This window comes from Tachypleus tridentatus, chromosome 11 (assembly GCF_004210375.1).
Source record: "Tachypleus tridentatus isolate NWPU-2018 chromosome 11, ASM421037v1, whole genome shotgun sequence".
NCBI classification, from domain to species: Eukaryota; Metazoa; Arthropoda; class Merostomata; order Xiphosura; family Limulidae; genus Tachypleus; species Tachypleus tridentatus.
The window spans coordinates 46,525,855-46,540,411 of NC_134835.1; the positions used below are offsets into that span (position 1 = coordinate 46,525,855).

The following is a 14,557-nucleotide window of genomic DNA, read 5'->3' on the forward strand; positions in this document are numbered from 1 at the left end:
ATGTCAATGCATTTTGGAGCATCAAAGCATCAGTTAACATTATACACATGTTCAGTTGCAGTGATTTTTACAAAGTGTTACTGTACTCTGTCTAAAAGATACAAGACATGGAGCCAGGTCAGTATAAACCCACTTGAAGACCTCAAAGAAAATGGTGTAAACAAGGTTCACATTGTTTCTGATGGGCCAACAAGCCAATACAGAAACAAATATAATTTCTTCCTCCTGGTCAACATTTCATTCAGTTTGGGGTTTAAAAGTGTGATTTGGAACTTTCTTGGAAGTGGCCATTGCAAAGAGCCAGCTGATAGTATTGGAGCAGCCCTTAAAAATTCAGCTGATCAGATAGTGGAACGTGCAGGGGACATCTGGACTATTGATGACTTGAAAAATTACAGGGGAATATCAATGTAACAATGGATATCAGATGATGCACTAGCAGATATTGAGCCACATTTAAATATGGTTCCATCAAAATCTATAAAGGGTACCATGAAAGTACATCAAATTTTAGTCAATGAACCAGGTTCATTGCCTCATCGAACATTGTCATGTTATTGCAAGGGATCAGGTCATAAATGTAATTGTTATTCCCCAAAAACAGAATCCATGCCCACAATAATAATTTGACATTGCAACAAGTAAATCTTTTTGAAAGAAGATTAGCTGAAGGCTATGATGTAGAAATTCTTCATCTTGAGGCCCTCTTACCTGATGAAAAAAGGAGTACCTTCTATGGAAGGTTTAGAAAACACAAGCTCGCCTCAAACCAGTTCTGCAGACACATAAGTATTATGCTGTGTTATTCACCAGGAGTGTGAAAAAATCATTTTACATTGGTCACTCAATTGATTTAGAAAGCATTAAAATGAAATTCCTTGAACAGATTGGTGTTCATTCCCAGTACATTTTCAACTGGCCAAGATGAAATGATTTTGTCATCAATGTTGATAAGAAATTCATACTAAAGGAGGTGATATTCCAGGGACTAAAATATGGAACAAGTGACTACAATTAAGACCATTATGGCTAGAGTTTAATAATTTTTTGTCTGTTGTGAAGTTCTAACACAATGTATAAGCTTATTACACCACTTACATGAGGGACCAATGATTTTCATTTCAATGTGGTTGCACAAGATCTTGCTATTCATGAACCAGTATTAATTCCTGTTTACAATTAGATACTGTTCACAAGTTGATTTAATAAAATTCTCGTTTTAATTTGTATAATGTGAGCCATTCTAATTTTTTTTGTTTTACATTTTCTGATATTTTCTAATGTTTTTAATATTGTTGGTTTCTTATTCACCATACTTGATTTTTGTTTAAATTAAAAGTATTCATAATATTTCTGATGCTTTCAGTTGTATTTCTCCAATACTTGGATAGTATGTACTTGATACAAATTTTTAAAAATCATCTACCCCGGTATTTACCTACAAACTTAGCATCAGTTCATTAATTCTAACCTATATTCTGTTACAGATTACATCATAATGTATAAATGCATACATAGATATGTCTTTCCTGTTACCACAGTAATGGTAATGACAGATATCTAAACCCTAATTTTCAATTCTTGTAAAAAATTAGGATTTTCTAGTGTCGCAGCTTCACAGAATTTAACAAATTATAGAAAACAGTAAGATAAACCTATTATTAGCAGAAACAAAAAGGAAAAAAAAAAATCATGTCTACCATTACTGGCTTGTTTTGTTGAAAATGGGCCGACCATACTTTTCAGCCCCTTTCCCGCCTACCAATAAACAATATTATTGTCTCAGCCTGTTCAAAAGTGTCTGTTGTCAATCACACCTCTTGTCAATTCCAGGTAGTTAGTGATGCAGAGGTTTGGTTTGTTTGGAATTTCTCACAAAGCAACACGAGAGCTATTTGCACTGTCCCAAATTTAGCAGTGTAAGACTAGAGGGAAGGCACTAGTCATCACTCCCAACTCTTGGGCTACTCTTTTACCAACAAATAGTGAGATTGACCAAAACACATAATGCCCCAATGGCTGAAATGGTGAGCAAGTTTGGTGTGACAGGAATTTGAACCCGTGATCCTCGGATTACGAGGTAATGTAGAGAGAGAGCAAAGTTTAATGTATATACAATACACTATATAAAGTGGAAAGTCATACATCTGTCACACCCATATCTCTGCCATTGCAGTTCCAATAAACATGCAACATGCATGAAACAATGGCACTTTCTGTTATCACAAGCAGGTTTGTGTTTCTAAAATTATTCCAGTCACGTATATATAGCTGACAATGTGCTACTATAGTCATGTAAGTAGATTTGGGATAGCTTAAAGTACAAGTGAGCCAGTGGCAAATTTAAAGTTGTGGGGGCCTCACAACCCATGTAATTTTTCATAGAATAAAATTATCAATGAGCCTCCATTAAGACCATGGGATCTGGGGCTGAGCCCCCTACTTAAAGACACTACTGATAGGCACTCCACATTTGGTATTGTTGGTGCATGAAAACCACAATCATTAGCTGGGCTTCCCAGTTTGCAGATTTATAACACTAGAAACCGGTTTTCAATACTCGTTGCAGGCAAAGCACACATAACCCAATGTGTAGCTTTGTGCTGAACTTTAAACAAATAAACAAATCATTGACTGAAATTCCCCATTACATTTGATTGGTTAGCAAGGAGATATACTGATACAATATTATCTAATTTTCTTCAGTTATAATAACAGACATGGTTTACCCACAGCTCATTTCAGGTTTGAGAATTTCCTAGATTAAAGTGCGCTTCTTCGGCTCAGAAAACTAACAAAGCCAAAACCAAGACAGCCCAAAGACAATACCCTGAAATTCACAATAGAATTCTATGCCTTTACCATCACAACTAATAACTTGCAGGGTCATACAGTTGACCAAATTGGTATATGTCTTTGAGAATCAGTTGTTGTCTTTTTGCATGTTTCAATCTTTAAGGATTTATCATGAAGAACATTTGAAAGTAACTTCAAAATAAACAGAAATCAAAATGCTTATTAAGCAATACTTAAAGCAACTGAAAATGTGATTTTTGTGGTGGAAACAGAGAAATAAGACTCACCGTGTAGCTGAAGCAAATATAAAAACTATTAAAGAAAAACAGAAGAATGTTTGACCATATATGTAGAAATTGCTTTTGTATCATGCTTCACTTAGTTGAAAAGTAAAATAAATTGTATTTAATGGTTAGGCAAAGGCAATAAAAGATCAGCAAAATTAAGAGATTGAAAGATTAAAATACAACAAAAACTTCAACAGCAAATCTTAATTCCTTCAGGACAGAAGTGAATCTGCACTTTCTGTAAAGACAAAGTAAGATTCTCAAAAACTGTATTCACAGTCTCTGTAGCTGACCAATGAATCACAAAAATCTGGAACTTTCTCTGCTCTGTGGAAGTCACAAAGTAAAGTAGAATGTAACTTGTAACATTTAAAACAGAATATAACCTATCCCATGGAACAGTAATCAGTTTCTATGATTGGACACTGACAGAAAAAAATGAGTTATGTTTCAGGCTGAACTTAACACATCACTTCTACCAGATTTATTATATTCCAAGTCACGTCTTAAAAAGTTTGCGGTTGTGAGATTTACATTATCGGCAATGAATAATTAATGCTGATAACTGGCCAGATGTTGAGATGACCTAATTACTAATTATGGCTTGACCAAGAAGTTAGTATGATCAGCTGTTTGAAAGGAAGTAGTGTTCCTTACTTTTAGAGCTATTGACTGTGGTTTACATCAAGATGTCATTTTATAAACACTTGAGCATTACACATTTAGGACATCTGATTAGTAGAAACATAAACATCTGTTGTGGCCCTTACCTTCAAATCCACTGAGTGACATTTGGTACCAAGAGATAAGTGTGACATCTTGTGATGATAGCTTGCTTTATCTAGTTTAGTCGTAACATCATTCCCCATTATTATTACTATATGTTCCTTGGAAAAAATTACTGTGCAGAAGTTCAGGAGTACTTGGGGATTATGTCCTCTATATTTTAACTTATGTGACAACCAATCTACATAAACTCTGGAAAGATTGAAATTACTCTAATACAAATATATTGCTTTGTTCTCTCAGTCTTACCTAGAGCTCCCAACTGACAAAGAATAGTGCTGTCCTGTATTCAGTGCATCAGCCACTAGTGATAGTGACTACTTCCAAGTCATGTTGTGCACTTTCTTATCAAAATTTTACTCTTCAAGTCAGTTTACTCTCTATCCAATCTTTTCCTCAACTCAATCATACCAGAGATTTGGTTTATCTCCATGAAATACATTTTCTGCCATTCATTTTAGTATTGTAGTTATTTTTCTTATGTTATGGTTACTAGTACACCTAAATACCACAATAAGTTATATCTGAAATAAAGTCATTTCCAGTTTTTTCTTTTAAGAAAGCTATTAAACTTGTGTCTAATTATTGCAAAAAATTAAAAAACAAAAATTCAATTTTAATACTGATACACAAAAGTACAGCTATTATTAAAGGAAAGAAAGATCTTGTAGGTTAATTTACTCTAATCCTCCCCAAATGAATTTCAAATGCTATGGCTATTGAGTATTCCCTCTTGTTTTCAAAGTAATTAGTTCAGAAAAGTCCAGGAAATACTGAGTTACTGAGTGTGCATATGTTGTTTTTCTCTGTATTCTCAATGAATTTGTTCCCCCACTTCCCAGTGGCACAGCAAAGTGTCTGCAAACTTGCAAACCTCTTGTGGTGGGTAGAGCACAGATAGCCTATTGTGCAGCTTTGTGCTTCACTACAAGCAAAAAAGAAAAAGGAAAAACAAAAGATGTGTAAATCACAAGTGGCCTAAAGGAAAATTATATATTACTTGTCACAATGTACAAAAACACTCCCACGTGAATTCATACTTTTTCACTTTATCAGTGTTTTAACAGAGCCATTAAAATCTTACATTATGTTATAATCTTCAGTAGAGTCTGAGGGTCGCAGGTTCGAATCTCTGTCGCTGAACATGCTCGCTCTTTGAGCTATGGGGACATCATAACATAGTGGCAAGTCCCACTGTTCATTAGTAAACTATTGATACAAGATTTAGCAGTGGGTGGTGTTGGCTAGCTGCTTTTCCTTTAGTCTATTGCTGCTAAATTAGGAATGGCTAATGCATATAGTAAAAGACAAAACAAAACAAACTAATTGTACCCACTTTCAGTCTACTTTCAATAACATAAGAGAACCAAACCTACTATCACTTAAAACTTGATTGTGACTAATTGTGTGTTTCTAAACCCAAACTCATGGTGTTAGCAGTACTATTTTAAATATATCTGTCTAATAAAGGATATTAATGGCCAGGTGGTTAGGGGCACATGACTCGCAATCTGAGGGTTGCAGGTTCAAATTTCCCATCCCATCAAACACGTTCACCCTATTAGCCATGGAGGCGTTATACTGTGATGGTCATTCCAACTCTTTGTTAGAAAAATATTAGCCCAAGAGTTGGCAGTGGATGGTGATAACTAGCTGCCTTCCCTCTTGTCTATCACTGCTAAATTATGGATGGCTAGAGCAGATAACCCTTATGTAGCTTTGGTCAAAAATTCAAATAAAACAAGCAAGGATTTTAATGAATGAAAGGCATAACAAACATGACTGTAACAGAGAAGATTATTGTCTCTTGCCTCTTCCTACCTTACTGCAACAGTTTATTTTGTCTCTACGATGAATTTCAGTCACTAGGACACACGTAACAGCCTGATAACAACTATAAAAATAATTTTTTCACTTTGTCTGGGACCTACTAACAAAGGTACTAAAGAATAAACATGCACCATATCACAATAATATTCCTGCAACCTGCAAAACAGTACAACTATAGTTAGTATATTGCATGGACATGATGTGAAAGAACTGTTAGACATGTAAAATGCTCAGATCTACAATGTCCATGTTACGCTTTCATTAGAACCTTAATTCCTAATGCCATGAGAACTGTTGCTTTTTCCAGCCATGTCAGTGATATCATAGTAAAGATAATGAGAATTCTTGCAAGTGACAGAAGACAGTTGTCGAAATTTCCATATTCAGGCATGTCTGTTGTTCAGTCTTGAAAAACAAAAACTGTAAATATTAGAAGTCAAAGTATGTGTTGTGCTAGCAATATTTAACGGTAATTTATTTGTTTTTTTTATGTGATATTCCTTTCCACTTGTTACCTATACTGAGCAAATATATGGCAGTAAATATACATTTCCAATGTTAGTCATCTTACATGTAAATGATTTATTTTTAACTTGAGTTGATACTATGCCCATATAAACAAATACATTCCTTATATCTTCATTCTCACTTGCTGAGAGTTAGAGTAGTACTGAGACTATAGAGAGCACCATTTATTGTTTTCTGTATCAGTACCTCATTGTTCACTGGATTAGGAGGACCAAATATGGCCACTATTGTGATCTATCCTTTGTGAAGTTCTATGAGGAAGAGAAGCAGTTATACAACATAAAGAACATGTAAAGGTTAGTTCACGTTATGAACCCGTAAGGAACATATGGTAAACAAAAATATTCTTCATAATGAGAAACCCACTTGAAATAAAAATGTATCTCAGAATGGCTGGTATGGGTATTAACACTAATTGATAAGGAGAGAACAACATTTCGACCTTCCTAGGTTAAAACGTTGTTCTCTCCTTATCAATAAAAGTGTTAATATCCATACCAGCCTTCTGAGAAACAAGAATATTGTCTATTTTCTACTCAGTAATCACTAATGATGCATCAGCATCACTGCTTGACACTTATTTTTTTCAAATCAACTAACTGTCCTAATCAAGAAACATGATCACCTGTAGACATATCAACATAAACTTTCAAACAGATAGTTCTAACCATACTGATAAGGATAAAATTGTCAATGTCTGAGCCAGTTATCAAAACCTGTCTTTTCTCTCTTTCACTGACACTTTTGTGTCTAATTGTTTCTTTGGTAGCCATGTTAGCTTTAGAAGAACATTCACCATCATCAGCTGAGTTGGAATTATCACAATACATTGCACCTGTTACGTAATCTGGATCTTTTACTCCTCATTTATAATCTAACTAGTACATATGTAGGCCCATTGGTAACATGTGGTTTTAACTTATCAATGTGTTTGTTTGGCTTTTGCCTACAGTTTATCACTGTAGCTTTTAGTTTCATTACATATAGTATGTGCTCACTCCTGTCAGTGTCATTGGAATTAACAAATCTCTCTTATTCATTTTGAAAAAAAAAAACAATCTAAATGAAACAGTGAACTGTACATCTGAGCTATATTGCATATAGTGTTGAATCCAACACTTTACACAATACAAAGAATAACTGGCTGTTGAAATTAGCTCCAGTGTCAATATGAATTTCTCCTTGTTCACCAAATCTTGATACCTTCTATTAATTTAACACATCAACAATTAACTGTAATAATTTATTATATTGAACATAACAAAGAACCCATAGTTCTATTCCAGAATCCTGGTGCCACTGGTTCTTCATTTTGGCATTACACACTACAATATTTACATCATTGGTCAATGTATCAAATAGGATGTGATAAGAAACCCATTTCTGCAGAATATCACAAAAGTGAAATACATCCTGTTGTTCTCTATTTCTAACACTTTGCAAAATATGATGTATTTCCTACTGACATTATATATCTTGAGAATCATGATTCAGTAATTTATAGTTATGTTATAACACACCTTATAGTACCCTTAACTGTTCATATAAGTGTAATAGGTTAGAACAGTATACTACTTTAATCTTTTTACAGTATTACACTTAACTTTCCTGTAAGATAAGTAATGCCCAGGTTAACATAACATCATGTTTTAGGACAACATTCATTTACTTACACTATGTAACAAAATTTTCACTTTTTCTTGTTCCTGGGCAGAAAGTGTTATTTTCCAGTTGCTTATGCCTAAAGTAAATGGAAAAGACCTATTTTTCTCTTCAAACTTTGCTTTTGTGACCTTGGTAATGAAATTTTCAAATTTACCCATTTTTCCAGAACATTTCAGGTAGATTCAGTGCTGAGTAAATGATAAAGAATTTTCAAGAACTTTCTAGAATGTTGTAGAGCTTACAAGAATCTTCAAGTGCAGGTCGCAAGTCAGAGGAAGCGTCACCGACATTTTTCAAGCTTCTTCACTCGTCAAGACGGGCTCTGCTTCTGCCACAATTCATCCGGTCTATGCGAGGCAACTGGAGTTGCCTGTAACCCTAACAAGTGGCACCTCTTCATTGATAGCTCATCCAGAAGCCTCAAAGCTGTGCTGCTCCAGGATAAAGGAAATAAGTATCCATCTCTGCATCTGGCTCATTTGGTGCACCTCAAAGAGGAATACAACAGCATCAAGACCCAGCTATAAGCCTTGAAGTATAATGAGTAATGGCTGGGAGGTTCTTGGAGACTTCAAAATGGTGGAATTCCTGATGGATCTCCAAGGAGGCTTTACCATGTTTCCCCGTTATCTTTGCCTTTGGGATAGCAGACACACCACAGCACACTACAATAGGAAGCACTGGCCACAACAGACTGAGCTGTTGGAAAAGCACATTGTGAAGTGTGAGTTACTAGTAGACCTCCAGAAGGTGTTGTTCCACCATTGCACGTAAAATTGGGTCTTATGAAACAATTTGTCACGGCTCTTCATAAGGAGTCTGCAGCCTTCAAGTACCTTCGAGACTTCTTCCCTAAGCTCTCCGAGGTAAAGGTCAAAGCTGATATCTTCATTGAACCACATATAAAGAAGATCCTGGAATGCACAGAATTTCCCAAGAAACTCAGTAGGAAGGAAAAAAAAAGCTTGGGGCACCTTTGTCACAGTGGTTCGAGGTTTCTTGGGCAATCACAAGGCTGAAAATTATATGGAACTGGTTGAGGCTCTAGTGAACAACTACAGCAAAATGAGCTGCAGGATGTCCCTGAAAGTCCATATCCTTGACATTCATCTTGATAAATTCAAGGAGAACATGGGAGCATACTCAGAGGAGCAAGGTGAGCGCTTCCACCAAGATATACTGGACTTTGAATGCTGCTACCAAGGAGCATATAACGAAAACATGATGGGAGACTATATTTGGGGGCTGATACGTAAAATTCACATTACAGTCGAAAAACTACTCACTTCTAAGCATTTTTGTTCATTTTTGGATAACTTTAGTATAAATACATGTAAATCTTGATTTATATGTTGTTTTATTCTGACCTTATGTAAATGAAAATGTGTAAATTTACCCGTTTCTACATAGAAAATAGGTTAATTTCTAAATTTCATTATTCAGGTCACAAAAGCAAAGTTTGAACGGAATAATGGCCATTTTCTGTACTTTTACAACATAAGCAATTAAGAAATAAAACATACTATCCAGGAACAAAACTTGTGTTACATAGTGTTAATTAATTTTTAGAAACTGTGTTCAGGTCAGACAAGAGGAAAGAGAGTCATGGGGCTACAGTCCCTGGATCAATTATGGGGGTCCAGAGAATTATGGGATAAAGAATAATGTATTCTCATTTTCATATTATATATAAGGAAAAATCACAGTTCTGCAGAAAATCGCTTTGTCTCAAAAAATACCTTTTTATCAAAAAAATATAAATTCTCAACACATTTGGCCTCCATCCACCAGAAAATTCTTCACAGCCCATGGATGTACCATGAATGGGTTTTGATGTCTGGACAGTCAAAATCACAGCATTAGGTGGAGTACTCTCTAAAACAGATGTGATGTAGCCCATTTTGTAAGAACTTGAGGACATTACGAACTGGTCAGTCAGTGGTCAATGTGAATGTGGTCAGAAAGTATTTGTCTTTATTGGTCACTTTATTGGCTCGAATAACCAGTGTTAAGGGTAGAGGTGGGTTATGAAGTGGGGTCTTTTAATGATCACTCTTCCAGAATGTTATTCGAGTTCAAAGTAGGAATACTCCTTGGATGTGACGAGAGACAAACAAGTTTTAGTATCTTGGAGGTTTTGATATCAAGCCCTTCACTCGCTATAAAATATACTTTATACCTCGGAGTACCATTTTTAATGTTTGATATCAAATTTAAAGGTTGTTGGAACATGTGCAGGATGGAAGGAAAACTGAAGTTTTTGTTGCTGTTGATGGACAGTAGTCCATCACATTCAGTGTTCAAACTGTTTACTTTTTCATTGTAAGGCTCAGAACTGCACTATGGACTATCTGTAGGAATACTCCTTGGATGTGACGAGAGACAAACAAGTTTTAGTATCTTGGAGGTTTTGATATCAAGCCCTTCACTCGCTATAAAATATACTTTATACCTCGGAGTACCATTTTTAATGTTTGATATCAAATTTAAAGGTTGTTGGAACATGTGCAGGATGGAAGGAAAACTGAAGTTTTTGTTGCTGTTGATGGACAGTAGTCCATCACATTCAGTGTTCAAACTGTTTACTTTTTCATTGTAAGGCTCAGAACTGCACTATGGACTATCTGTGCTGTGTCCAATGATTGGAAAATGACAGGAAATACATGTCACCTTAAAATATAAAACTGCACAATTTGATGGACAATATTTGACACTGAATGGCACACTCATTTGTACAAAAATTATCTGCACTGGATCACAACTAACTTATTCTAATTGATATCTAAACAATAAACATTTAATGAATGTTGCATAAATATTAATTCAGAAGCTTTGCAAATAATATCATGGTTGTATAACATGTTTTACTTTATTCTGATACACCGTGTACTAATCTAAATTATATTATCAAATGTAGTTTATCATGTTTTTCTACAATTTCACTGGAAGTAGACATAATTAAAATAAATAAAATTGAGAGAGTAATGACATATGTTAAAGATTAATTATATATATATATATAAAACAATAATGGTTTAGTAAATGCTATATACATCAATGTTACAGCAGTAGCATGCTTGTACTCTCAGTATCATTAACAGTAGCCTAATAACATTATAATTACATTAACCTTTACTTTGTTATCATATGTACCCCATCTACAGTAGTCTCTTATTTATTTTCGATTTATGAGTAGTTATTCTATAATGGTTCTAAAAATTTATTTTAGGAATAACTTATCAGATCAAAAATCTAGAAAAAATGTATCAATGCATAAGCACAGAAGCTCTATCGGGTTAAATGACATCAAGTGGAATGAAACAGACTGTGTATTTAATATAGCATAAAATTCATGTCTCACATGATGCATTTATGTCTATCATATACTTCGACCTGCAGATGAAGACTAACCAAAGCACAAAACTTGTATTTCAGATTAACAATCACCATTGTACACATTAGAGATGGGATTACTTAATCATTTTTTTATCTAATTCAAATATAACTTTCATGGAAGCTGAGTGTACTAGAAGAAGAACATGGATCTGCAACACATAATTCAGGTTACCCTCTATTTGCTTCCTTTACATTTGACATTTGGTAGAATTTAGAAACCTGCATACAGATTTGATATCCCTATTTACGTAAGACAGTGACTAACTAGAAAGTTCATAGAAAGCCTACTAGTAGCAGGATGATTCAGAGTAAAGAATGATTATCTTATAAGGAAATGTTAAGATCATCTTGGTATATTTTCTCTTGAGAAAAGAGTATATCTAATTCAAGTTTACAAGATTACCTAGGAGGTTCATAAGATGAAGGCCTCTTGATTCCTTTGTACTATAATGGACATCAGAACAACAGAACACAAGTTCAGGATTTAGAAAAGGCAGGCTAGACTTCAATTAAAATAACGGTTATAATTAGTGACTGACTTTATGTAAGGAGCTTTCATTAGAAGTAGTGGAAGCCAGCACTTCACAGGAGTTTGAGAGAGGAATCAGTGAATTCCAGAAAAGTAAAGAGTTTACATTTTTAAATTTTCCAAGAATTAATATACAGGGATATTTTGGAAAGACCAGGTTATCCCTTGTACATAGGTTAGGTTAGGTTATACCATTACTGAAATTTGGGTAGGGAATCAAATACATCTAGTTTAATTATTTTAATGGGAAAGAACAATCATATGTACTTATTTTAACCTGCATTTTAAAATAAATATTTAAAAAAAACTTGTTATTTCATATGAAGTATAACATTATAAGTACATTATATTACATTACTGATTAAAAGAAAAGTCCTTTATGTATAAAGTTACCAACAATTCAGGGATTGAAACCCAAGGTTTAGTATTGTAAATATTAAGACTTCCACTCTGGCTCACACTAACCACTGAGTCACAGAGTGGAATAACAAAAATTACACTTTTTTTTTCTCATTAACGATATAACTTTACATGTTAGAAAGTTCAAAACTCTTAAAACTGGAATACTTTACATCTTTAGCTTATACTTCCTATTCCAACTAGTAGTAGCAGTAGCACTAAAACTAATAGCAACAATATAACATCTATATAAATATAATAGTATTCTTTGTTGTACGTATATGTAATTATTTTACAGGGTGTGTATGGATCTTCAACAAAATTGATATGGAAGTTCACGGAGTCCATAGGAAGATGCATACAAATTTTCAGTCTTTAATTTTGCAATTTTACCACTACTAGGCTCCTCTTAATAGATCTTCACTAAATTCTGTACGTAGGTTTGTTGAGTCCATATGGGCGTTTTGCGTCTTTTACAATTATGCATAAGGGATACAGTTTTTAACATTTTAAGATAACTTTTCATTAATTACGAATTAACATAACTTCCGTTTAGATAAAGAGTATTTCAACTAGTTAATACTACTAATATTATTATTAGTACACCCTACAAACAAAAGTGGTAACAGTAGTATTAGTAAAAGTACTAAAAGACCTGTAGCAATAACACCAACTGCAGCTATAGACCATATTGAGTATTGTAGACTATAGTGAAGGATAACGTATCAATACTATCATTTTAACTACTTTAATAACAAAACGAGAATACAACATACAACTTTGAAAGCAACAACTACAGTAATAATACATGAAATGAAAACACAAACTTACGGTTCACCATATCTCCTGCCATTTTGTATTTTGTAACAACCAAATCCTGAGCAATTGTTGGTTCATTTTCATCTTTGTCAGCCATTTTCGTCATCTCAACATTGTAATCCCACAATCCGTTGCATTTCAATACCTTCGTTGAGAGAGAAAAGCCACGTGCTCAATGATACTAATACCATGTGTTTTAAATTTCTAATAAAATATTTAGATTAACTAACTCATTACATGTGATTTCATAATACTTGTGGTGAAATTGAGTGATATAAATCTCCGTGGAAATAAATTAATTGAAATTCTTAATTATTAAGAGCAATTAAGTAAATATATAGAATTCCTTAAACATTTACATAGTTTTTAAATTTTATTATTACCAGCTGCAATATTAGATGGCCCGGCATGGCCTAGCGCGTAAGGCGTGCGACTCGTAATCCGAGGGTCGCGGGTTCGCGCCCGCGTCGCGCTAAACATGCTCGCCATCCCAGCCGTGGGGGCGTTATACTGTGACGATCAATCCCACTATTCGTTGGTAAAAGAGTAGCCCAAGAGTTGGCGGTGGGTGGTGATGACTAGCTGCCTTCCCTCTAGTCTTACACTGCTAAATTAGGGACGGCTAGCACAGATAGCTCTCGAGTAGCTTTGTGCGAAATTCCAAAACAAACAAACAAGCAATATTAGGTCAATAGAAAATTCATAAAATCCGTCATGGCCAGGTGGTTAAGGCGCTCGACTTGTAATCTGAGAGTCACGGGTTAGAATCCCCGTCACACGAAATACGTTGGCCCTTTTAGTCGTGCGGATTTGTAATATAACGGTCAATCCGCCGATTCGTTAGTAAAAGAGTACTCTTAAAAATTGGTGGTGGGTGGTGATGACTGGTTACCTTCCCTCGCCATCTAACTTAACAGTGTAAGAGTAGAGGGAAGATAACTAGTCATTACCGCTAACTCTTATGCTACCTTTTTACCAACAAATAGTGGGGTTGACCGTCACATTATAACGCCCTCACAGCTGAAGGGGCAATCATGTTTGGGGTGACGGGGATTTGATCTCGCGACCCTCGGATTACGAGTCGCACGCCTTACGCGCTAGGCCATGCCGGGCCATCTAATATTGCAGCTGGTAATAATAAAATTTAAAAACTATGTAAATGTTTAAGGAATTCTATATATTTACTTAATTGCTCTTAATTAGTCGAGTTCCTTGACCAGCTAGCCATGTGTTTTTGGTGACAGCATTGGGGACCATCCGGTTTTCCGGGAATTGTTTTTTCTCTGTGTACTGTTGTGAGCATCTCATTTCCGGTCAGCCCTGGATTAACCATTAAGTAGAATAAACAAGTGCTTACAGCACCACAGAGTTTTGTCCCCAGCTACAATCCCCTTAATTCTTTTTACTGAAACATTCAACTTTAGTCTTTTTTTTTTTTTTTTTGTAATTGTCCTAATCTGCCGCGTCCGATGAGTGACTTATATTTCGAGAAACTACTAAACTATGCTGTCGAAGTAAGAAG

At 34.8% G+C, this 14,557-nt stretch overlaps 1 protein-coding gene across 2 annotated transcripts in view; it reads right to left on the minus strand.

The window, feature by feature from the left end:
• LOC143232090 (proliferation-associated protein 2G4-like) overlaps positions 1–14,106 on the minus strand; it is a 77,167-nt gene extending 63,061 nt beyond the window's left edge. Inside the window, exons 1-2 of one of the 2 annotated variants that reach the window (XM_076467160.1) lie at positions 13,419–14,106; positions 13,048–13,180 (exon numbers count right to left, since the gene is read on the minus strand). In XM_076467160.1, coding sequence (XP_076323275.1) covers positions 13,048–13,180; positions 13,419–13,445 — 160 coding nt within the window. In that variant the 5' untranslated portion in view covers positions 13,446–14,106. Of the gene's footprint in view, positions 1–13,047; positions 13,181–13,418 lie in introns of those variants that run through there. The other variant, XM_076467159.1, reaches the window with a different exon arrangement.
• Positions 14,107–14,557: the final 451 nt, after the last annotated feature.